Source organism: Hipposideros armiger, unplaced genomic scaffold (assembly GCF_001890085.2).
Source record: "Hipposideros armiger isolate ML-2016 unplaced genomic scaffold, ASM189008v1 scaffold_1306, whole genome shotgun sequence".
Lineage (NCBI taxonomy): Eukaryota > Metazoa > Chordata > Mammalia > Chiroptera > Hipposideridae > Hipposideros > Hipposideros armiger.
In genome coordinates this window covers 83,726-106,754 of record NW_017732656.1, presented here as the reverse complement: position 1 = coordinate 106,754, position 23,029 = coordinate 83,726, and the positions used below count along the sequence as shown (strand labels likewise).

The following is a 23,029-nucleotide window of genomic DNA, read 5'->3' as shown; positions in this document are numbered from 1 at the left end:
CAGCGGCGCGGCCGGGTGAGTGTGCGCGGGCCCGGGCGCGCCCCTGTGCCTGCGCGCGGGCTCGTGCAGCCGCGAGCCGAGATTTGAGTCGCGCGGGCCCGGTGCTGCGCGGCCGCCTGGGCGCTCTCTAGCCCGGGGTGGGCGCCGTGATCGCGCCTGGCTTCTTCCGGACGCCTTTGGGCCCCTTCCTCCGCGTGTTGTGCGTGGGAGCTGCTCTCGAGCGGCTTTTGGGAGCCGGTGGCCGGTGGGGGTGATTTCTTGGTGAAGGAGTCGCCCAGGCAGCAGACCCGGGACCGGGCTTGAGGGCGGCGACTGGGGCAAGACACATCTGCCCAAGGCCAAGGCCAGACGTGGTGGGACATCCCCTGCCTGGATGAGCCCGGTTCCGCTCTGGCTCGGACCCCGACTATCTCCTTGATCTTGGATGGTTCACTTTCATTTTCCTGGGTCTTAATAGCCTCATCTGTAAAATGGAGAGCTTGGACTCGCTGTTTCTCAAGGCCTTTTTACCCCAGAACTTCTGTGACAGGCCCTCTTAGGGCCTCTTATTGGGACTTTCCAGTTTAACAAAAACAAAACCTGACTTGTAAAAACTAGGATCTTTCTTTCTCTCCCAACCTCCGCTCCCCTCCCCCGCCCCCCATACCTTCCCCAAAGCTCAGTGAAGCGCCCGGTTCCTGGGAAGGCTGGGCACTCAGTGTCTGGAGAAATGGAGACCTTTGCTCAGCAGGACGTAAGGACATATTCCTTTGCAGGGACTTACCACTAAGCTAAAAAAGATGGATAACCGGAAGGTCTGGTTAAATGCAGAGTCAGCGAAGGGAACTAAAACTCCAAGAAGCTGGGGAGTAGATGACCAGTTAGTTGCAGGAGCCGCAGGGCTGTGCTCACTGTGGTTGTGCCTCCACCCTGGTGTCTGTCTGTCCTCCTCTCCTGCCCCCCATAGGACTGGTGCAGTGCTGGGTAGGGTCCTAGGCCCAGGGCACACTGAAAGGTCATCATTGGTCAGTGTCTGCCCTTGGCCAGTCTTGCTAAACACCCCTCCTGCCCTTTGCAGCCTCCAGGTTGGACAAGGGGCTGTAGGGCGAGTGCAGAGGCTGGCTGCGCTGATTGGGCCCATCCTGGCCTCGGCTGTCCCTTTCCCTACTTGGCAGTCCCTGCCCTCACCTGCACTTTGCTAAGCCTTTCTACCGTCCCTCTAACTGCCCTGCGTGGTCATTGTCTGTTTCTTATTTCTCTTTCTCTGAGTTTGTCTTTTCCATCAGATGGTGGCCCCCAGCAGGGAGGGTTGAAGAGGGATTTAAGATTAAATTTCTGGTTTTATAGTCGAGAAAGCATGGCACCTGGCACTAGAAGTTTCTTAGGGAATACCTGTGGAGTAAAAATAAGGACAGCTTTATTCCTTTCAGTCATTCGTATTTACCCAGCCTTGCTCTGAATGATTCACATGGATGAACTCTAAGCCTTACAACAACTTAAAGTTATCATGATTGTCTCCATTTACATGCAAAGACACCGAGGCTGAGAGAAGTTAAGTAATTTGCTCCAGGTCACACAGGTGGAACGGAAAGTGGGAGGACTGTGCAGGTTACTTTTAGCCATTGCACTGAAACAGCCTTCAGTGGAAAATGTATCTAAGGACTGTATTTTCCTGGTGGGCCTAGGAGGTGATCAGATGAGGCAGGAAAGGGCTGCAGTGATTGCCAAGTACAGGGCAGATATCCTTGGACTGTTGTTGCTTTCATGCCTCTGCCGGGGTGGGGGTGGGGGAGGACAAAATAAGAGGAAGGAAGTAAGGGGTGATATGATTGACTGGTAAATGCTCAACAATGTTTGGGAGTGCCTGGTGTGGGCCAGGCCTTGGGCTGGGTGACGAGGAGATGGTCCCTGCCCTCCAGCGCCCCTCCCAGAGCATAGCATCTCAGATACCGACTGGAATTTGTCGCTGGATCACACCTGGGAAATGTCTCCCTCGACCTTCTCTCTCTCTCTCCGTCTCTCTCTCTCTTTCTTTTTTAAAGGTGGTGTAAGGAACAGGCCCAGAGGCAGCCAGACCTGGGTCCCCAGGCTCAAGGGCATGGGAGTGATGGGCTTGGACTCGAGCCAGATGGCCTGGGTTTACCTCCTGGCTCCACAGCTTCTGGCCACCTTACATTGGGCAGGTCCCTGCACACCACTGACCTTCAGTTTTCTCTCCTGTGAAATGAGGAAAACCTGTGAGGAAAGGGACCTGGTTGGTGAGCAGGGTGTTGAATGTGACACATATATTTCCTTCTATTATCCCCATAGCAGCTATGCCAGGCAGGCCTCCCTGAACCCATTTTACAGATTAGGACAGCAAGGCTCAGGGTGTTAAATACCTTGGTAGTGAATGTCACAGCCCATGGGAGCAGCTGAGCAGATAGATATTCAAGTCCAGGCTCCTTGGTATTAAACTCCTCGCCCTTTTCCTAACATTTTGCTGCTTTCTCGCCTTAAAGCCTGATACAGGGCAGGCATGTGATACTTGTTAGTGAAAGACTCATTTTTGTATATTCTTGGTTGGTGGAGGGGGCTCCCAAGTGATCTTCTGTAACATAAAGTCAGGGCCAGCTCAGGTGCATGCAATCTGTTGAGTCACACAGAGCCTCCCATTTAGGAAGCACCATCTTGACAAGCACCTTGTCCGCTGTCACCATCTTGAAATTCTTTATTTTTGAACAAGGGACCCCACATTTTCAGTTTGCACTGGCCCCCACAAATAATGCAGCTGGTCCTTTTTAAAGGACCGAGAGAAGAGGAAGGTGGTGAGGGAGTCAGGTTCCCCACTTGGGGTACCTGAGAAGTGGCAGGCAGTCCTCAGGCCAGCTTGGACTCAAGCAGGTGTGTGCCGACCGGACACTTCCTGTCTTCATCAGCATCGAGAACCGTGGCAGCAAAAGATGATTTTTAGAGGATTTAAAAAACGTTTCCTTTAGCAAGGCTGGTTTGTCATCCCAGGGACTTCGCCACGGTTTTCCTTGTGGGGGCTGATTCTCAGGCTCCAGGTGGACACCTCACAGATAAAGTGTGCAGGTTCCAGCCAGAGCGGATGGCACCGGAAACTGCTTTGTCATTCAAGGAAAGACCCACAAAGGGCATCTCTGCTCTTGTTTACAAAGTGGCTAAGGGTCATGTCTGCTGTGCTGTCATTGACCCTGCTCCCGAGGCTTTGAAAGCATTTCCAAGGTCTTTTCGAGCTAAGCGCCAGGAGGGTGCATTGCTCCCCACGCCCTTGGTTTTCTTTTCTCCTTATAGATAACAGGAACTATTTAACGGACAGCATTTCCATTTTAGCTTTGGCTACCAGGAAGCTCAAAACCAAATTCTTGGCTCAGGCACAACCTTGGCTTGTCAAATCTCAAAAGAGCAGCAACTAGAGATAGTTTTATGTCATGTGTCCTTTGTTCCAGATGCTGCTGTCCGTCCTTTATGTGTATCATCCCTTCGTTTCTTTGTGCAGCAACCCTGTGGGAAGGTACCACTATTTAAATAGAGCAAAGCTGAAGCTCTTTGACATTAAACCACTTCCCCAAGTTTACATGATTCATAGGTTGTACAACTGACTTTTTTTTTCCTTTCTTTTTATTGGGGAAGGGAACAGCATTGGGGAATTGGGGAAGGGGAACAGACAAGTTGCTGTCCTTTTGTTCTTCAGTCTAGTTGTGGAGGACGTTGCCTCACTGGCCCATGTTGATATTATCATTGCACTCTTCCTGGCTGAGGCAGATTGGTCGCCAGCCATTGGATGGCCACTCACACCGGCTGCTGGCCACTTACGGTAGCTTACGGCAGCTGACTGCAGGCCCACTGCAGCCCACGCCGTTGCCGGCGACTCACGGCAGCCCAGCTCCAGGTCCAGCTGTTGTTCACCATCTTAGCTGTAGAGGGCGCAGCGTCACTGGCCCATGTGGGATCCGAACCTGCGGCCCTGCTGCTCAGAGCTGGCATCCCAAGGCAACTCCCAACCAAGGCGCCACTCAGCCGACCCTTACATTTTTTAAAATATATCTTTTCTACTATCCTGATTTATTTTCATTTGTATTTTGCAATGTCGTCTGGGAAGCTACCTGAGATCCTTTGTGTAAAAGTCTCCCCATGATGAATGTACCTGTCCTGCCCTTAGTAAAGGAATGGAAATTTCACATGCCTGGAAGTGAGACTTGGGTAGATCCTGGGTTCCCTTTGGGTCCCTGGATGTGTCTGAGCTGGAGAAGACCCAAGACCAGAAGGGAAGTTCTGATTTGAGGTCTTGGGAGGGTTTTAGTTCCTTCTCGCTCCTGAGAACGTTCCTCAGCATGACCAGAAAGACCAAAGTCAGCAGAAAGACTCCGGGTGTGTTCCACCAGGCCTTGTGATGACTGGCTTAGGAGAGCCCAGGGAGCCCAGCTTGTCAGGCTCAGGCCTGAAGTTTTTTCTTTGCTGTTTTCTGAAGGCAGGTGCAGCTAATCTGGGTGCCCCAGAATGAACCACAGCCCTGAGAAGGGGAAGTAGACACCTAGCTGGCTCTTGGCTATGGCCTGTGAACCGCAGATGGACCCAGGTGGGGCGGCTGGCCCCTTGTCCACCTCCTCCGCTGGTTGGAGCGCCTTGCCGGTGGGGAGCCCTCCTGGCTGGGGGCAAGGTAAGGTCATGGCCCTGAATTCCTTTTCCTGCTACTGCCCCCAGGATACTGAGCTGTACTCACATAGTGTGAAGAAGGAGAACGGGTGGGCACAGAAGTGCTTTTAGATAAGGGCGGGCATTTTGGGATTTGTTTCCAGGCAATTTTTTGTCATTTCTACCTGTTCTGTCTGTCTCTGCCTCCTTAAATCGAGCCACCATCACCCTCTGCTTTGATCCCTGCTGTAGCTTCCTAGCTGATCTCTTCTCCTTGCCTCTTCCATCCATTCTCCACCTAGCATCCAGAGGGATCTTTTTTAAATTCACAAGCAACTGTGTCACTTTCTGCTTCAGTGTTTCCTATTGAGCTTGGCACACAGTTCCATCATTCACCAGCTTGCACGGCCTGTCTTAATGACTCCGGCTGCCGCTGTTCTGGGTTTCTGCCATGCTGTCCTGCCTCAGGGCCTTTGCATCTGCTGTTCTTTTTTCTGCCTGTTACGCTCTTTTCCTGCCTCTTTTCCCCTGCGTAATATACATTCATCTTCAGAGTTTAGTTCAGATATCCCTTCCATGGGAATCCTCTCCTGATGGCCCAGCCTAAGTCAGGATCCTCTGATATAGCCCTACTTCTCCCCCATAGCACCTATCACAGTCTGTAATTAAATAATTACCTGCGTAATAAAGTGTTAAATGTCCAGTTTCCCTACTAGAATGTAAACTTTAGAAGGGCAGAGGCTCTGTTTGTGTTGTGCCTCTCTGTGTTGAACCAAGGCGTAGTACCTGCACAGAGCTTGGGCCATAGTAGATGCTCAATAAGTATTTTGTTGAATGAATGAATGAATAAATGAATGGCTGGGAATAGACAAGGGGAGACAGCATTCTAAATTGTGGGATCCATCGAAATGTGGCTGGTTACTCAACTACTTAAAAACAAGGATTTCTTTTATTACTACTGCTATTAGGAAAGCAAACACACACACACACACACACACAGAGTAGAATAAAATGGAATGAAATAATTTTTCTTCAGAACTTTGAAGACATTGCTCCATTGATTTTTGGCAGGCCAGTTCTTATTCCTTTGCAGGAAATTGCTCCCCACTCCACACACACACACTCATTCATTCTCTCTCTCTCTCTGTCTCTGTCTCTGTCTCTCTCTCTCTCTCTCTCTCTCTCTCTCTCTCTCTCTCGTACTTCTTTGGTAGCTTTTCAGATCTTTCCCTCTAATCTAAGTGTTAAAAACAAGTATGTCTAAATGGAGGACTTGCTATTCTCACTCAGAGGAACAGATGAGAGAGATGATTGCCAAGAACCCAGGAACCCGTGGTTCAGAAGGCAGACAAAGACACTGGAGAGTGCATTGCTGGGGCAGACACTTCGCTCAATGTGCAGAGAGCCAGCTTTGGGGGCGGTGCGTGTCACAGGCTCCATGGCCGGAGTCCACACCTACATGGGCTTGCCATTTAGTGCTGTGAGATGGAGAGCGAGCCTGGGCCCCATCCAGCATGATGGCCTGCATCTTGAGCATTTACCTTTTCTCCTTGCTTTTTCTTGCGTTCATTTCCCCTGGTAACATTGGGCAAGTTTGTTAGCCTTTCAGAGGCTTGTTCCTTTTCCATGATGTGTGTGGCGTCCACCTCTTAGGGCTCTTGGAGGATTAAATGAAATCATGACCTGAAGCCTAAGCCCCGTGCCTGGTGCATAGTGAGGGCTCAGTTCCCGGAAGTTATTCTTTATTTTATTTTGTTTTATTTCGGCTTCTATTTTCTTTTTTGTCTCGTTTCCCTCATTTGCTTCGTTTTAAATCTAATTGTATAATTTTATTTTTTCATATTTTTAGGAAGTCACCTTAGATCCTCCTTCTCTACGTAACTTTTGAGCTCTGACACGCTTGCTTTTAAGTTACGACAATAGTGGCCAGCTAGTCACCCATTTTGTGGCAACCGCTTTATTTCCATGGTCTTAATGATTTGAAAAGTTTTCTGCAGTGGATGTGACCATCCTCTAAGTGGCTGGCCAGGGACTTAGATTGTTTCTTCAAGGTTACTCTGTTACTGAGAGGCAGAGTGACAGTTTGCACCCCAGACTAGCTAGTTTATGCTTCTGTCCAGAGTCTGTACTCAGGACTGAAGGTGGGTTTGGCCTCGTTCTGCCGCCGCATCTGCCTGGGCCAGACTTTAGGGAATTTCAGCCCGGATCTCTCAGGCCAGCTGGCCTCAGGCTCACAGCCTGACTTCATCACAGCCTCGCAGGGCAAGAGTTTTGATAGTTGTTGTGATCAGCCGAGGTGGATGTGGTGTGTTTTCTGGGGTAACACCTAACTCACTTTTACTTTTAAAATGTTGAGTGAGTTGCCGAGACACTGGGAGGGGTGACCAGTCAGTCAGTATATGAGTTTTCTATAGTTGCTGTAACAAATTACCACTGACATAGTGGCTTGCAAAACACAAACTCATGCTTTCCCAGTTCTGTAGGTTAGACGTCGGATCCTGGCCTCACTGAATGAAAATCATCTCGGTGTCGGCGAGCTGCATTCTTTCAGGAGGCTCAGGGGAGAATCTGTTTCCTTTCCTTTTCCAGCTTCCAAAGGCTGTCCACATTCCTTGGCTCATGAACCTCCCTCCATCCTCAGAGCTAGCAGTGATTCCTCTCTGTGCTTTTCTTCCACAATCCCTCCTGACTTCTGCTGCTTCCCTCTTCCACTTTTAAGGATCCTTGTGATTACATTGGGCTCACCCAGATAATCCAAGGTAATCTCCCTATATACAGCCAGCTGATCAGCAACTTTACTTCCATCTGCAACCTTACTTCTCCTTTGCCATGGACCGCAACGTATGCACAGGTTCTGGGGAGTAGGGCAGGGCATCTTTGGGGGTCCATTGCTCTGCCTGCCACAGTCGGTTATCTCTTACTTAGACTCTGAGCCCCCTGGGAATGGAAGAGTTACTTGGTTAAGCAGTGCAATAATAAATGTTTATTACGTGATCTCCTCCATGTAGTTAATTGTTCATTCTCTGTTTAAATATCCCTTGTGATGGGGAGCTCACTACCTCCCATTCTCTGTGTAGACAGCTCTTATTTTGGGTTCTTTCTTATATTGTCTTGCATTGTGTCCTAATCGCCTCCGTGATCTGGCCTTAGTTCTGCCTTCTGGGGGGCTTTCCTGTCAAGTCCAGTTCTTCTTTAGGGATTTGAGGACAGCTACTCGGTCCCTCCTTGCATGACAAGGTGCTTGTGGCCAGAGGAGGTGATGCCGTCAGGCTCTGGGCTCATCCAAAGTAGTTATTGCTCAGCCAGGTGAAGCTTCAGGTCGGTCTGCTTTCAGAGCTCCGCAATGGCCAGGTCCTCACAGTTCTCCGGATTGACAATACCTGTGCACCCATCTCCTTTGACCTGGGAGCCGCAGAAGAGCAGCTACAGACCTGGGGCATTCAGGTGAGTGCTGATTTTATTGAGTCCTTACCATTTTTCCTTCCATCCCTCTATCTACCTGTCTGTCCATCTATCCTTTCATCCAGCTATTCACAAAATATTTATTAAACACTTACCATGTGCTTGATATGGTAGGGGATAGAAGGAAGATGTATTAGAACTATGCTCTCTTCCCAATGAGCTCGCTGAACAGATGTGTGTTTTGGGTGCCCACTCCGTGCCAGGCACGTAGCTGGGCTCTAAGCGCTGCAGAGGTGAATGGGCCCCAGAACCTGTGCGCACAGAGCCCAGTGGGGGAGATGGCTGTGCGTCGGCTAAATCAGACAACAAGAGATAAATGCTGCAGTAGAGGACTCTAAGGCATTGCAGACCTCCCCAGGAAAACATGATAAACCTTCCTGGGCAGGGGCACTGGTGGTGAAAGCTTTGCAGAGGAGCAAATACTTGATCTGGAACCTTGAAGGAAAAATAGGTGTTTTCTGGGTAGACAGGAGGAAGGGCATTTAGGAGAGGAAGAGGTCCATGTATTCAGTGGCTGATAATGCAGTACCTTCGAGCATAGTGACTTGAGGCATAGGCTTCATAGAGCCACTGTTCTGGAAGCAGGTCTAGCTCTCTCGCCCATTGTCTGTGTGACTTCAGGCTGGTGATGTAACCTCTCTGAGGCCCAGTATCATCATCTGTAAAATGAAGGCAATAGTAATACCTTTGACTCAGGGTTTTTCTGAGGATTAAGTGAACTAATGCTTGAGGAACACGTGTACTATCTCTGGGACATAGCAAATGTTCAAAAAATTGTAGCTGTTGCTGTTTTTCTTAAATACCCACAGATGTGGTTCTCTCTCCAAAGCCCCCAGCGTGATTAGGCCTTGCCCTGCACTGCCCGGGGAGGGTTCATTACAGATGGGGAAGATACACTTCTAATTTTACCCTGAAGATTTTAGAGTTTGTCTTTTTAAACTGAATTGCATTATTGTTTAAAACAACATTTTATCCCCATGCAAGGGAAACTTCCCAAATTGATAGGACTAAGCCCGCATCAGCATAACAGCTGGTTGATCTCCCCCAGCTTCCTTTCAGCCTTTGTTCAGAGCAGCACTTTTCTTAAATAGTTGTCTTCAGCGAACGGTTGACATACTGTTCTACACGCTCCTAAGTAGCGTCTTTAATGGTTCAATTCCGTTTTCTTACGCAGTCCACTCCCGTAGGGCCTTTCTGTGCTGCGACGCTTTTGTTCGGGCAGGCAGATGTGAGTTTTCGTTCAGCACTTTGGACTGTATTAATAGTTAACTGATATTGCAGTATTGATAATAGCACTTGTGTACCAAGTGCTCACTGTGAGACCAGCACTGGGCCGGTTTACACGTACATTTAGATACGCATATCTATCCCAGTAAAATATAACCAGCTGTGGTAGGCAGAACAATGGCCAAATAAGTGTGTTCATATTGTACATATACTTACTGTATAATGCACATATAAGTATTACACCTGTGTTATCTTATTTCAACGCATGCCGCCCCTATTAGCTGGGTACTCTTGTTATCCTCATTTACAGAGGAGGAAACAGGCTCAGACGAGTGGAGTTACTTTCTCCAGTTCGCACAGCACGTGAGTGGCAGGGCCAACGTTTGGACCCAGGGCTGGCCGACTCCCGGGCCTGTGCCTTAACCGTTAGGCTGTCCTGGGTCTGCTGTGAGGTACTGAGCCTTGGGCAGCGGGGATCCCTCTGCGGGATGTCCTCCTGGATGTCGCGCTGTCCCACCGCCCCCGTGACGCCTGACCTTCCCTGAGTGGAAAGCTGCGCCCTGTGGTCGCCATCGGTGCCCTGAGCTCTTCATTCTGCCTTCTGGTCCAGCCCAGAGTGCGCCTGATCCCCCTTCCCCATGACAATGACTGCTGACCATGGGAACTGGACATGACATCTTGCTGTCAGGAAGGAGGTGGGGAGGGACCCTCTGTGGCTGATAGATCTCTTTCCATGGGTGGCCGAGCAGGTCCCGGCTGACCAGTACAGAAGCTTGGCGGAGAGCGCCCTCTTGGAACCCCAAGTGAGAAGATACATCATCTACAACTCGAGGCCTATGCGGCTGGCTTTTGCTGTGGTAAGGAGGAGGTGGGCCCCTGCTGTGGCCCCCTGTGGCACTGCTGCATTGGGCATCGTGGCCTGGAGCCTGTTGGTGCGTGTAAAGGTTTGGGGGCTGGTGGCCTGACTCCTGGAAGAGGGCAGTGCAGGTGGACCTGGATTTGGTATAAGAAGGCATTTATGGCAGAGAGGTGTAACAAGGTGCCCAGGTAAAGGGTGGGAGGCAGGGTTTACTGAGGACAGAACTCGGGATTGGGGATCTGTAGACCCACCACTGAGGCTCTGGACTTAGTGTCTGGCTTTGGTCAAGACTTCTCCTCTCTGGGATGTGGTTTCTCCATCTGTTCAACACATGGGTCCATTGCAGCTCTAATCGTGTGTGTGTGTGTGTGTGTGTGTGTGTGTGTGTGTGTACAAACATGTATGCATACACATATAAACATACATATATGGCAGAGCCAGCATTTGAACCCAGCCAGCCTGGTTTCAGCATCTGTGCTCTTACCCACTGATTTTCTGCTCTGGATGGATAAATGGGCAAATAGCACTCCTGATACCCCACGTCCCGCTTCTCAGAAAGGGAAAAGGATGGCAACTGGCTTGTATGGACTTTTTAATATGGGCGAGCCTGTTACATATGTTATGTTACTCACTCTTATATCAACCATGTGAAGTAGGCATTATCCCCATTTTACAGATGAGGAAACCGAGGCTCAGAGAGTTGTTATAACTTGTCCAGGCCCCATAACTATGGAAGGACCCATGTGGGCTTCTGTCTCAGATTTCTTTCCCTCCCAAACCCCCTGCCCTTTTCCTGCTTTATTGAAAATCAGGGCAAGCAGGGATTCGGAGTAACTACTCTAATCCCGTTCCTCTACCTTCACTTAGGAGCAGGGGGCAAGGGCTCCCTCTCACAGGCCCCCATCAGTCTCTTCTCACAGGCCCTGTGAGCTCTGTGAACCCAGGGAGGTGTCAGAAGTGTCCAAGCGTGTCCCTTGAGTGGAGCTGCCCCCCTCGAGGACTGGCGTTGCTGACCATGCTCTCGCCCCGTCTTCTCGCAGGTTTTCTACGTGGTGGTGTGGGCCAACATCTACTCGACCAGCCAGATGTTTGCCCTGGGGAACCACTGGGTGGGCGTGCTGCTCGTGACCCTGGCCGCGGTCAGCCTGACCCTGACTCTCATGCTCATCTTCGAGAGACATCAGAGGAAGGTGAGACATCTGGAGACCCCAGCCACATTCCCTCCAAAAGGGCTGTGTGGGCAGGAGGATCCCAAATCAGATTTTCCTCTCTTAACCTCCATCAAGGAATTGCTCCAACCATGAAAATGTACACTTGCCCATGTGCCCAGTGACTGAAAGAAATCAAATCACATGTGTGATTAAACCTTCTCTCCCTTTCCTATCTAATCCCTGCAGGGTGTTTTTCTGGAAGCAAGCTGTGTTTTGAGAGAGCCTGGGAGCGGGGAGGGGGGCCCTGATAGCCAGTATTTGTGTGTACAGCACTTTGAGCTCACTGAACCCTTTCATGCACCGTCTCTTGTGGATGCTCACAAGAGGCCCTGAGTGAGGAGGGGTTACTGAGCACAGGTGCCTGAGGCTGAAGGGTGGGGGAGGTGAGCAGGCCCTGACCCGGGGCTCTGTTGTCAATCCTGTCTCATTGAACCCCTGCAACCACCTGGGCTGCAGAAAGCAGGTAGTCCGAGGGGTTAGATATCCTGGCCCATCCCAGTGTGAGTGGCAGAGCAGGGGCTCAAAGCCTGAGTGTCCGATTCCCGATCTCATTCACAAAGGAGACTGATACCTTCTGGCTTATATGTGGTTCACTAATTCTGCTTCTTCATTGTCTGCCTTTTGTTACTTACTGAGTACTTCATATGTGGTGGGTCTATTAAATGCTTTCCATATGTTAACTCATTAGCCCCCCCCCCCCCCCCCCCCCCCAGTAAATCTCTGGGTAGAGTCTTTCACGCTCATTTTACAGATGAGGAATCCAGGCTCCAAAAGGCTCAAGGACGAGTCCAAGGTCATGCTGCTAATAAATGGTGGAGCTGGAATTCAAGGCCAGGATGCTTCGATTCCAAGCCACGTCCTCAGTCAATACCTGACGGTCTTGGTATTCCAGCGCTGCTGTAACAGATCACCACAAACTCAGTGGCTGAAAAGAACACCAGTTTATTACCTTACAGTTCTGCAGTTTAGGAGGTTCACACAGCAGGGCTGCATCTTCTCTGCAGCCTCGCGGGGAGAATCTGTGTCCTTGCCTTTTCTAGCTCCTGGAGGCCACCTGCGTTTCTTGGCTTGCGTTCCCTTCCTCCACCTTCAAAGCCAGCAGTGGCAGCCCGAGTCCTTCGCATATCTTTTCCTCTGAATATTCTGCCTCCCTCTTCCGTTTGTAAGGCCCCTTGAGATTGTACTGGGCAGTTCAGATGATCTGGGACAGTTTCCCTATTTTAAGGCTAGCTAGTTAACAACAGTAATTCCACCTACAACCTTCATTTCCCTCTGCCATGTAATGTAACATAGTCACAGGTTTAGGGGAGTAGGATTTGGACATCTTGCAGGGGCCCTGTCCTGCCTATCACACCTCTGCCGTCTTTCTGGTGCTTAGGAGGCTCCCCCAGCACCCGGCTTAGAGTGGACTTGGAGATCTTTAGCAAACACTCTGCACTTGCTTACCCAGGAGGAGAGGGTGGGATGTTGGGAAGTGTGGACAGGGTTTGGGGCATGAGTTCCATTTAGGGCCTGTGCACACAGGAACGAATAGGAACTTTATGGCTTAATCATCCTGAAAAGATTATTGTTGGGCTTTGTGACAAGGCTGACAAAATACTGCTGCCTTGGGCTCTGTTGAAGCTTTCATGGCCCTTGTGCTTGGCCTATAAAAATTAAATTGAGCTGGCTGCTCCTGCAGCAAGAAGCTTCTCTTGGGGAAGGGGGGAAAGCAAAGTATATTCTGCTTTAGCAGGAGCTAAATATCTGGCACCTGGCAGGTGCTTCAAGGAGCAGGTGTCATGCAGTTTGGGGAATGCCTGCTGTGGCTGGCTGCCGTCTTTTCTCCCTTCCTTGTTCAGCTGGTATTTATGAAGCCCCTGCAAGTACCAGATAATGTGCCAAGCACAGGGCACAGAGGTGAACAAGACCTTGTGTCTTTACCCATAGGTGCAGCATGGAGGCCCCAGGTACGCAGTAACACTTCTGTGATCACTGTTTGCTCATTCAGGAAACCTCTCCAGGGTCCTTTCCTTCCTAGTAATGACTACCATTTAATGAACACCTACTATACGCTTTGTGTTTGGAGTCTGATATCTATGCCCAACAACAGCCTGACAAGGAGGCAGGATACCTCTGTCATTTGCTAGCTCTGCAAACCCGTGGTAAGTTATTACTTAACCTCTCGGGGTCTTAGTTTTCTCATCTGTGAAATGGGATAATAATTGTAGCTCCTCATAGCATTGTTTGGAGAATTAAATGACTTAATACATGCAAAGTACTTATAATTGTACCTGGTGTAAAGCAAATGCTCAATAAATATTAACTATTACGATTATTGGCTTGGCCAGTGGGAAATCCAAAGCTCAGAGAGGTTAAGTAACCAGTCTGTGGTCACACAGCTTCGTCAGGTCTTGCCTCAGCTCAAGGACTTCCTCCTCTTTGGATGCCTTATCACTCAGGACCATGCAGGTTGCCCTTCCTGACCCTTGTTACTGTTAATGTCCTACCTGCATCACATAGCATCTTTGAGCGCCTCACCATTTTGCACACACTGCCTTATTTTCCCCTTGTTTGGGGCATTAATAGCCTTTCTCAAAATTGGAAGGTGTGTTGCGGCAGGAAGGAGGACCCTGCCTTGTATCTGCTATAGAGTAAAGCACATTGCCAGGGCACGTAGGAATAGTCCTAAAAATATTTGTTTGTGGCCAACATGATACAGTGAAAAACACGATGATTTCAATTCAGTATTATAGTAATGATAATCATTACCTGACATGTATTGAGTGTTTATTTTTCCAAGTGTTCTTCTATGTGGATGAACTCATTTTGTCCTTGTTATATAATCCCTATTATAAGGGGGTATTATTATCTCCAATTTGGGGGTGAGGAGATGGAGGCAGAGAGACAGTGAGCAATTTGCCCAGGGTTATATAGGTAGTGAGAGACGGAGTCGTGATTTGAACTTTTGGTAATACAGGTTTCTGAAAGGGTGAACAACCCTTACGGACGCTCTAGGCAAAACAAAATATAATCATCCCTTGATTTTCATAGTAGTGGCTTTCATGGAAAATTCAGTATATTTTAAACGCATTTAAAAAAACCACTTTAGGTTTACATGAGAAATGGAGTTAGGTTAGCCAGTCAGATAATTGTAAGTAGATTTTTCACCTGCATTCCCACCCAGTGGGGCATTTGGAGTCTAGGTAAGCTAAGCTGGGGGACGGTTCCTCTGCATGTGGGATTGTCTCTCATGGGACATGGCCTTCCGTGGAAGGTATATGAGAGTACATTTAGCATCCCTGGTCCTTGTCCCTAAGTGCCAGCTTTTTCCATCCCATCCCTGTGACAACCAAAAGGGCCTTCTCATATTTTTGAAAGCTCCCTGCAGGGATCCTGATCTTTTGGGAACCATTGTCCTTGATTGGGCTGCCTTATAATTGCATCTCAAAGTCCTTGGGGCGGGGGTGAGGGCGGGAGCGGAGGGCCTCTTCCCCAAATCAGCACTTTGGGTCCCAACACCCTTCCTCTCCCTTCTCTCTGACTTGCTTAGCGTCTGCTTTGTCACCTAAATCCACAGCATCATTGGCTTGGGAGGGGAAAGAACGAGACGGAGTCCCAGAGTCCCTCCTTCTGAGGGCCAGGCACTGTGCTAGGTACTTTGGAAAGTAGGTGCCCTCCTATATGTAGAGAATGAGTTAATGTTCTGTCTTGCATTTCTTTCAGTTCAAAGAAAGCATTTATCTTTCTAACCAATGCCTTGAAAAGATAATCTTATAAAAATTCGCAAAACATAGACTTGCCACAGCAGGAATACACTTACTTTAACAATAATAGCACGTGCATGACAAAGGTCAGTGGGTTTTTATTTAAATTATGGTGTGGATTGTTTATCCTTTGATCAACCTGAAAGAAAATGAAGAGTTAAAAATATGTGAAGTACATTATCTTTTCTTTCACAGATGAATTCACTGAGTGATTTGAGTTGTACTCAAACCTGTGATCCCAGTTTACAAAGATTACGTTAGTATGATTTCATTATGCTCAAAAGCCAGAATGAAGCAACAGCAGTATTTAAAAATACGCACACACGTATGTTCACATGCTTCAGAAATGTTGCTTAGGGAGATTTTGGCAGCTGAATTACAAGTACTTAAAAAAAGAAAATTTGTATCATCTTCTTCCTGCCTTATTTTTTATAATGAATTGTGATTTGAAACTAAATGAAAATGAGCCAGGCATACTAAAAGATCTCGGTTACAAATTAAGAATTTTGTTTTATCTTAAGCAAAATAAGAGATTAAATTGAAGAAAAACAGGCCGATGTTAGCTTGCTTTTCTGTTAACCTGTACCAAGAACAAAGAAGGTGGGAGAAGGCAGTCCACATTTATGATGTCTGTAGGTAACATGGGGAAAACGCTATCTGTTTATGTTTTGGAAAATAAGAAAAAGTGGAGTCCTATTTATGTAGGAGTTTATATTTAGAAGTTTTTCTCAAAGCAATTTCAATTGTATCTATGAGGTGCTTTTTACATTATCTCATTGTGTGTTTTAAGTGCCTTTTTATATTACACTAAGTGTGAACTTCTAGGCATTTTTAAGAGTTTATGAAGACCAAGTGGCATTGTATTTTTATAACCTCATTAAGAAAACTAAGAAATGAAATGTCGTACTGATTTTTACTTTTTTTAATGCTGCAAACAATAAAGACATTTTACCTATATAAAAAAAAGAAAGTAGGTGCCCTATAGACAGAGCAGGTGCTTTACTTACACAATAAATACTCAAACCCATCTGTCTGCCCTCTACCCCCTCCTCCCACAGGTACTCATGACACCTGACGGTGCCCCAGGTCCTGGGTTAAGTGCTTCCCACACACAGTCTCAATTAAATCTCACCACTTTCCTAGGAGGCAGGGACACTCTTTATCCTTATGCTACAACCGAAGAAAGCAAGACTCGGGGAAAGGACGCGATTTGTCCCGGGCCACACAGCTGGAAGTAGAGCTGGGCTTCACCCCAGGGCTGTCGGACACTGTTGAATTTATTGTCCTATCAACTCCATAGTCTCATTTTATAGGGGAGGAAACGGAGATGTCCTGAAGAAAACGTTGTCCCATGGTGTCTAGGGGTGGGACAGCCCTAGCGTGTGGCTATTGCTTGAGCCCAAGAGCTCCCTGGCCACAGGGCTGGTGTTTGTCTTACAGGCCAACACCAACACAGACCTAAGGCTGACAGCTGCCAACGGAGCCCTCCAGAGACACCGGGTGCTGCTGGGAGTGACAGACACGGTGGAAGGCTGCCAGAGCGTGATTCAGGTACCGTGTCTCAGAGTGACCTCTCCTTGAGGGCCCATTTGTGGCTGGGCTGATGGGGAGAGGTGGCCCCCTGTTCTCCCAGCCTGAACAGTGTCTCCCAAAGCCTGCTAATGAGACGGTATCGGCAGCCCTTCCCTTCCTCCCTGCGCCAGTGTTCCTTCCTGGAGAGGCTCTTCTCTGAAGGGTAACCAGCCTCGAACCTCCACGGGGCTGGAAGGGAAGCTCAGAGACCATCTAAGCCTCACTCCTCATTCAGCATCTATTCAGCAAACAGATGGGGCCTCCTGTGTGCCAAGCACTGAGGGACCCATGCAAGGCCCCTGGAGAGGCAGGTCAGACCTTGAAGGCACTGTTTGCCTGGCTCAGTTGTTTTCTTTGCCCTCAGGGCAGTGGGGAGATCTTAAGTGACTAATATGAGGTCACACAGTGTGTCTGGGACACATCTGAGGCTAGATGAGCCCAGATCTCCCGAACGTGGCTGGGATCTCCAGGTGAGATTGCTGAATCTCCTCTGTACCACATCTGCTTTCTCACCAGTCATTGCCCCTTGCCTGGCGTGAATCCAGGGGTGGGCGTGTGGCTAGGACCTGGGAAGAAGCTCTTTGTGCGCATGACCTGTTCATCCTACAGATATTTACCGAGAGCCTAGTGTGTGCCAGGCACTGTTCTAGGTACTGAGGCTGCAGAAGAGAACAGACATATGCAGATCCACATGTTTTTGGAGCCTAGCACACCTGAGGTGGTGTAGGATGTACCTACATCCTACTGGTGTACCCCCCTGGTGTAGGGGATCTCGTGTGGCACCAGGGGGGTGAACTTGAGGGCATCACAAGATTTCTGGCAATTCAAATGTGACATTGGCGACTGGGAGCTCCTTGAATCGGGGAGCCCTTTCAGCCTCATTTGTCTCCGAATCCTCTTTCTGGATTGGCCCATGGGTGACTTGGCAAGTGTTAGCTGAAGGCATGGAGGGTGGATGCCTCGTGAAAGGACGCGTCTTCTAAAATGGTTGGGTTCTTTTGGTTTCACAGTAGTATCTTGGGATGAGGTGATACAATATCTGGATTAAAAAGAAAAACCATTGGGGATGGTGTGGGGTGGGGAATGGAGGTGTCTGGGATGAGTAATGGGAGGGGGTAGAGAGGAGACGAGTAGCCATGAAGTGATAACCATTGAAACAAGATGGTGGGTAGCTGGAAGTTTAATGACTTTATTTGCTCTACTTGTGTATGTGTTTGAAAATTTTCATGATAAAAAGTAGAAAATTCATTTTAAAAATGTTCCTGTGGGGATGAGACAGCTGGAGAGACTAGTCTGCAAGAGGGATGTGCCCGTGGGTCTCCTGGGTCAGTCACTGGGAGGCCTAGGATCCAGAGGAAGTGGTGAGTGAATGGAGGTGTGAGGCGTGGCTGCCAGTTTCTTGCAGATTTGGGTTGTGATGTGTGGCAGGTGTGGACCTGGCAAGATGATGTAATGTGTGAACATGGAGGATTTCGGCCTGGCTAAGTTTAGTCGGGGCTTCTGGGGCCTGTTGAGGTTGTGGAGGAAGGGGAGGTAATTGTGAGGTGAGGACTTCGTACCCCACTCCCCTCCCCTGCAGAGCACCCAACTTGATTACCTCTGATCTGGCTGTAGGCAGTGGGGGTGACTCATTTGCATGTTGGATTCCAGACAGAAGGGCACCCGGCCCCTGAAGATGAAGCTGGTAGCCCTGGATGGATACATGACATCCAGGATGCTTTGGAGTCTGTCAGATGCTTAGTGACTTGTGGGAGATGGGGCTGCAGCCATTTTGAACAGGGTTCTCACACGAAGCCATTTTTCTACCAGCCGTACAATGCAGACTTCTTCATGTTTGGGGGTTCTGGGAGAGAACAGAATGGCCTGTTTCCGCCAGAGGCTGGAATAAATCCAGCGGTCCTCAGGTAGGGTGGGCCTCCGGCGAGGAGGCAGGAGGTAGAAGGTGGTTCCAGCAACAGAGAGTTCAAGGTCGGGCTGGCTTTGAGCCTCAGTCATCATGGCTCCTTTTCTCCTCAGCTCTGGTTTGTCTACTTTGACCTGGAGAACTGTGTGCAGTTTTTGTCTGATCATGTTCGAGAAATGAAGACTAACCAAGAGGTAAGATACTTTAAGTGAAAAAACAAACAACGTAAACCAGGAGGCCAAATTGTATAGATGGCATGACCTCAAAGTTGGAAAAATGTCTTGGGGAAAGGTACTTAGAAGGAAGAACACTTATGTGGAATCAGTGGTGGTTTTGCCTAAGGAATTAAGTCCGTTTAGCTAATCGCATTTTAAATAATCTCCGTTTTAACTGATTGTGTTTTCCACATTTCATATAGTGAGCATATATTTATAATAATAATAATAATAATAATAATAATAATAATAATAATAAAGATCCTGACAGAGGAAAATACCCCATATTTAGACAACTTTCACTGTTCAAAATGACTTCCTACCATTTATGAAGAAGATCAGGGAGCTCTTGCTCTGATTCCACAGATGAGGAAACTGAGGCTCTGAGAAGTCCTGTCACTACTCTTGGATGGTCACGGGGCTGGTTGACGATGCCCGGTTTGTCCCCCACCTCTCCTGTCTCCGAGCCTGGGATCAGCCTTTTCCTGGGCCCTGGAAGTACTGTAGTCAGCCTTGAAATCAGAATTGTGGTTTAGCCTTGAACCTGGCCCATTAGCTCCTTATATGGCTTTGGGCAAGGCCTTTGAGCTGCAGTTTGCATATATATATTATTATTTATATTGCGTATATAATATATTGCGTATCTGCAATATATAGATAAAGATACCCATGTCTCAGGCTGCTTTGAGGAGCATTTGAGAGCATGGAAGGAAAAGTGCTTTAGAAGCTATTACGGACTGTACTTTTGTAGGGAATTACTTGATCTTTCTCATGTGGTCCAGTTCCACATTCTCCCGAGTCAGCGTCTGAGTCTGTAGAAGGTCCGTCTGTCTTTTGTGGGTCTGCAGCTCAGGGCAGGACTCGGCATCCTATGTGCTACCCAACTTATGACACCACCCGAGCCCCCTCTCTATTTCCTTTGCAGTCCTTGCTGAGAAACAGATTGAGCCAGCTCTGTGTTGTCATGGAGACTGGGGTGAGCCCCACGACAGTGGCAGAGGGGCCTGAGGACCTGCTGGAGGAAGCTCCTCTCCTGCCCAGCAGTCCTCATCCCATGGAGAGTCCGCTCATGCAGACCGAGCTTCTCCAGCTGGTTCCCGACGCTGAGCCGGAGGTAACAGGCGCCTGGGTTAGACAGGGCCACCTTCTCTCACGGGGTACTTGCATAGAGTCCGTGTGGGAGCCTCAAGTTGTAGATTCCATGGAACATGGCTTTACTGAGTTGGTAGAGACCCTACAAATCTTCCAGCCTACTAGTTTCCAATATTTTTTCCCCTCACCCCAGCACTTTTAAAAATAGTTTATAGGAGTCATTTTCTACTTACTGGAGTATTTCCTGTATTTAAATATCTTGGGTATTCTTTTTGGTAGTTCTATTAGATGTGTAGTTGCATGTTGATAGATCACAGCCCACCTAACCATGAACATGTAGATGAAAGTTTAGGTCATTTTTTAATCTATTAATTTATCATCTACCTACTATCTACTCAAATTGCAATTGGATATTTAAATATTACATGCATCTCTGTTGAAGTCTAGTTCCTCTAGCCCCAGAGTTCTGTTGGGTCCCACCACCTAAGCTGTCTGTTGGGTTTCGCCAAGTGTTGGTAGACCAGAAATCCTGATGATATGGTTTGCAGCTTGTGCTACCATCTTCTCGCCATGAGGACAGACCCACTGGGGGACATGCAGCGACGGGGGCCCTTGGGAATGGTGTGCTGTAGGACAGCACTTGTATTTTCTTTTAACCTGACAGATTTGGGTATTAAAGGTCCAAACCAGCCCAGACTTGCCCTTTTGCATTGATGGGGAGTGAGGGGGCCTGCAGATAGGACTGTTACAAGAGAAAATGATAAATATTAATGTCGTCACTTGAATCCTACTGCCTTTTTTTCTAAAGAGCAGAAAAGATTGATAAGGTCACGCACTTTTTTGTGGCATGCATGTCTGGGTTTATGGAAAATAGCCTATTAAATAGGATGGGTCTTTTAAATTATTTTACAAATTCATTCAAACCAATGGTTATACAATTTCCTGTCATGAATATCAAATTCCAGTGTGTGTGCACATGTTTTTAAAGTAGCTGCCCTTATAACTTAGAGAAAATATAATCAGGGCCCACGTCTCAGCGTGGGCCATACTGTTGTATGGAAACCAGTGCCTGTGAAAGATGGCGAAACAGCTCTAATGACCTCTTACATTTTAACAACTTTTCATATTGCATAAAATTCTTTAGCATACCTTCTGAGATTAGAGATTATTTTGTTCTTTTATGATGGATGAAATAAGCCTCTTAAGAAGTCAATGACTTGCCCAAGGTCACAGAGCAAAAGAGAATGTGGCAAAGCCAAGGGCAGAAGCCAGATTACTGATTCTAAGCAGGCCAGTTTTCTTGCCACAGTTCTTTGCTTCTTATATTATTGAGTTTAGAGTAAATGGGCAAGAAGACTGATCTGAATTAGTGAGTGGTAGGCTCATTTGAAGAATTTTCAGTATTTTCTAGCACAAAGGATACCACTGATCCTACAGTGCTAGGTGGGATTTTTGCTTTTTTGAATAATGACCATGGTAATGCTGTTGATGACATTTATTGAGCACTAGGTACTAGGCTTTCTATCCATTAGTTCCTTTAATCCTCACCCCAGCCTAACCCTTCTTTTACTGATGAAGAAATGGGCTTAGCAAGGAGAAGTGACTTGCTCAGGGTCCGTCACCAGGTGGCTGAGCTGAAATTTCCACTTGGCTTTTTTGATTTGAAAGCCTGTTCTTACTTTTTTTGTTTGTTTGTTTTTTAGCTGAGCCATCCTGCTACCTGTTGGCAGCTCAGTGGCTGCTCAGCTCGGGCTGGACTCGAACCGCTGTTGCTCAGAGCTCAAACTCTTGAGCGAGCTCTTAACCAACTGAGCCACTCGGCCGGCCACTTGAAAGCCTGTTCTTAATCACTAACTTAACCGACATAAATAGCCTGCAGTAACCCACACTTGATTTTATTACATTCAGACTGGACACAGTCTGTATTATGAAGACCCTCAATGCCACATGTAAGGAATTGAAGCCTTTTCGATGGAATTCCAGCTGCCAGACCAGTGGACAGACCTTAGAGACCAAATGTATTCCTAAGAACATGCGTTAAATCTAATTTCTAAAGTTCTTTATTTTATTCTTTTTTTACTGTTTAATGTCTTTCATTACAGTGAAATATACATAAAAATAGCCGTTTTTAAGTATACGATTCAGTGGCATTAAGTACATTCACAGTGTTGTGCAGCCATCACCACCGTCCAGCTGCAGAACTTTCTCATCTCATCTTGAAACTCTTATACCCCTTAAACATCAACTCCTCCTTTCCCAGCCCCTGGAAAGCACCATTCTATGTTCTTTCTCTGTGAATTAATGCTCTAGGTTCCTCACATAAGTGGAATCATACAGTATTTTTCTTTTTGTGATGAATCCCGTTTTTATAAGCAAACTCTTAACATAGCAGGAGCACTTGTCTGAAGGAATCCAGCAGGTTCCTTGTGTGAATTGAAGAGTCCTGCCCTGCTGCCCACCTTCATTCACTAGTGATTTCCTTCAAGTGCATTACCTTGACCTCATGCACTCTACAGGCTCACAGACATTGGAAATTGGAAAAAGTGTGTGTGTGGTGGGGGGTGCAGGGGGGAGATTGGCTAGTATAAGTCAATGCTAATTTCTCTAGTACTTTGAGGCTCCATAGCTTTTTTGTGTATATTATTATCGCCTATCGGTAGTTTGGTTGCCCACCTCGGAAATGAGGAAACTGAGGCTACAGGATTCCCCACAGAGTCAACTGCAGAGCTGGGGTTCCAGACCAGGCTTCTTCCAAGGGCCCCAGGTGAGGGCCTGGCTGGGTTCTTCCCCGTGAGCATGGCTGCCGGTCCAGGGGCGTGAGGACTGTCTAGCTTCCCCTTGTGTGTTAGCTGCATCTCTGTGGCCCTCACTCTGCTTTCGTGCCTCTTCTAGGAAATGGCCCAGCAGCTGCTGGCAGTGTTTGGTGGCTATTACATCCGGCTCCTGGTGACCTCCCAGCTCCCCCAGGTAGCGGGGACACGACACACGGACTCTCCAAGGGTTCCATGCCCCTGCCAGCTCATAGAAGCCCACATCCTGGGCACGGGGTGCTGCCCGTTCCTGGCCAGGTGACCTAGGGACAAAGGTTCTCATCTCCCTTCAAGACAGAAGGTGAGAAGTCAAGG

The 23,029-nt window shown here is 48.0% G+C and overlaps 1 protein-coding gene and 1 long non-coding RNA gene across 3 annotated transcripts in view; one reads left to right on the top strand and one right to left on the bottom strand.

Moving 5' to 3' along the window:
• Positions 1-2,232, bottom strand: part of LOC109377162 (uncharacterized) — a 9,126-nt gene extending 6,894 nt beyond the window's left edge. Inside the window, exon 1 of the long non-coding RNA XR_002122830.1 lies at positions 764-2,232. This is a non-coding gene — a long non-coding RNA (uncharacterized LOC109377162). The remainder of the gene's footprint in view (positions 1-763) is intronic.
• TMEM268 (transmembrane protein 268) lies at positions 1-23,023 on the top strand. 2 transcript variants are annotated; one of them, XM_019633412.1, is made up of 9 exons: positions 1-15; positions 4,454-4,642; positions 7,952-8,061; positions 10,056-10,163; positions 11,206-11,355; positions 16,563-16,673; positions 18,711-18,791; positions 19,738-19,926; positions 22,797-23,023. In XM_019633412.1, the coding sequence occupies exons 2-9, from the start codon at positions 4,534-4,536 to the stop codon at positions 22,974-22,976; spliced, it is 1,038 nt and encodes a 345-aa protein (XP_019488957.1). In that variant the 5' UTR covers positions 1-15; positions 4,454-4,533; the 3' UTR covers positions 22,977-23,023. The 2 variants fall into 2 exon arrangements, with proteins under 2 accessions (XP_019488957.1, XP_019488959.1); XM_019633414.1 differs by lacking the exon at positions 1-15 and adding an exon at positions 138-733.
• The last annotated feature ends 6 nt before the right edge of the window (positions 23,024-23,029 follow it).

Coding starts and splice junctions, on each gene's coding strand:
- TMEM268 (XM_019633412.1), top strand. CDS start 4,534: ATGGCCTGTGAACCGCAGATGGACCCAGGTGGGGCGGCTGGCCCCTTG. Junction 10,164..11,205: donor TGCGGCTGGCTTTTGCTGTG/GTAAGGAGGAGG, acceptor GTCTTCTCGCAG/GTTTTCTACGTGGTGGTGTG. Junction 11,356..16,562: donor TCGAGAGACATCAGAGGAAG/GTGAGACATCTG, acceptor TTTGTCTTACAG/GCCAACACCAACACAGACCT.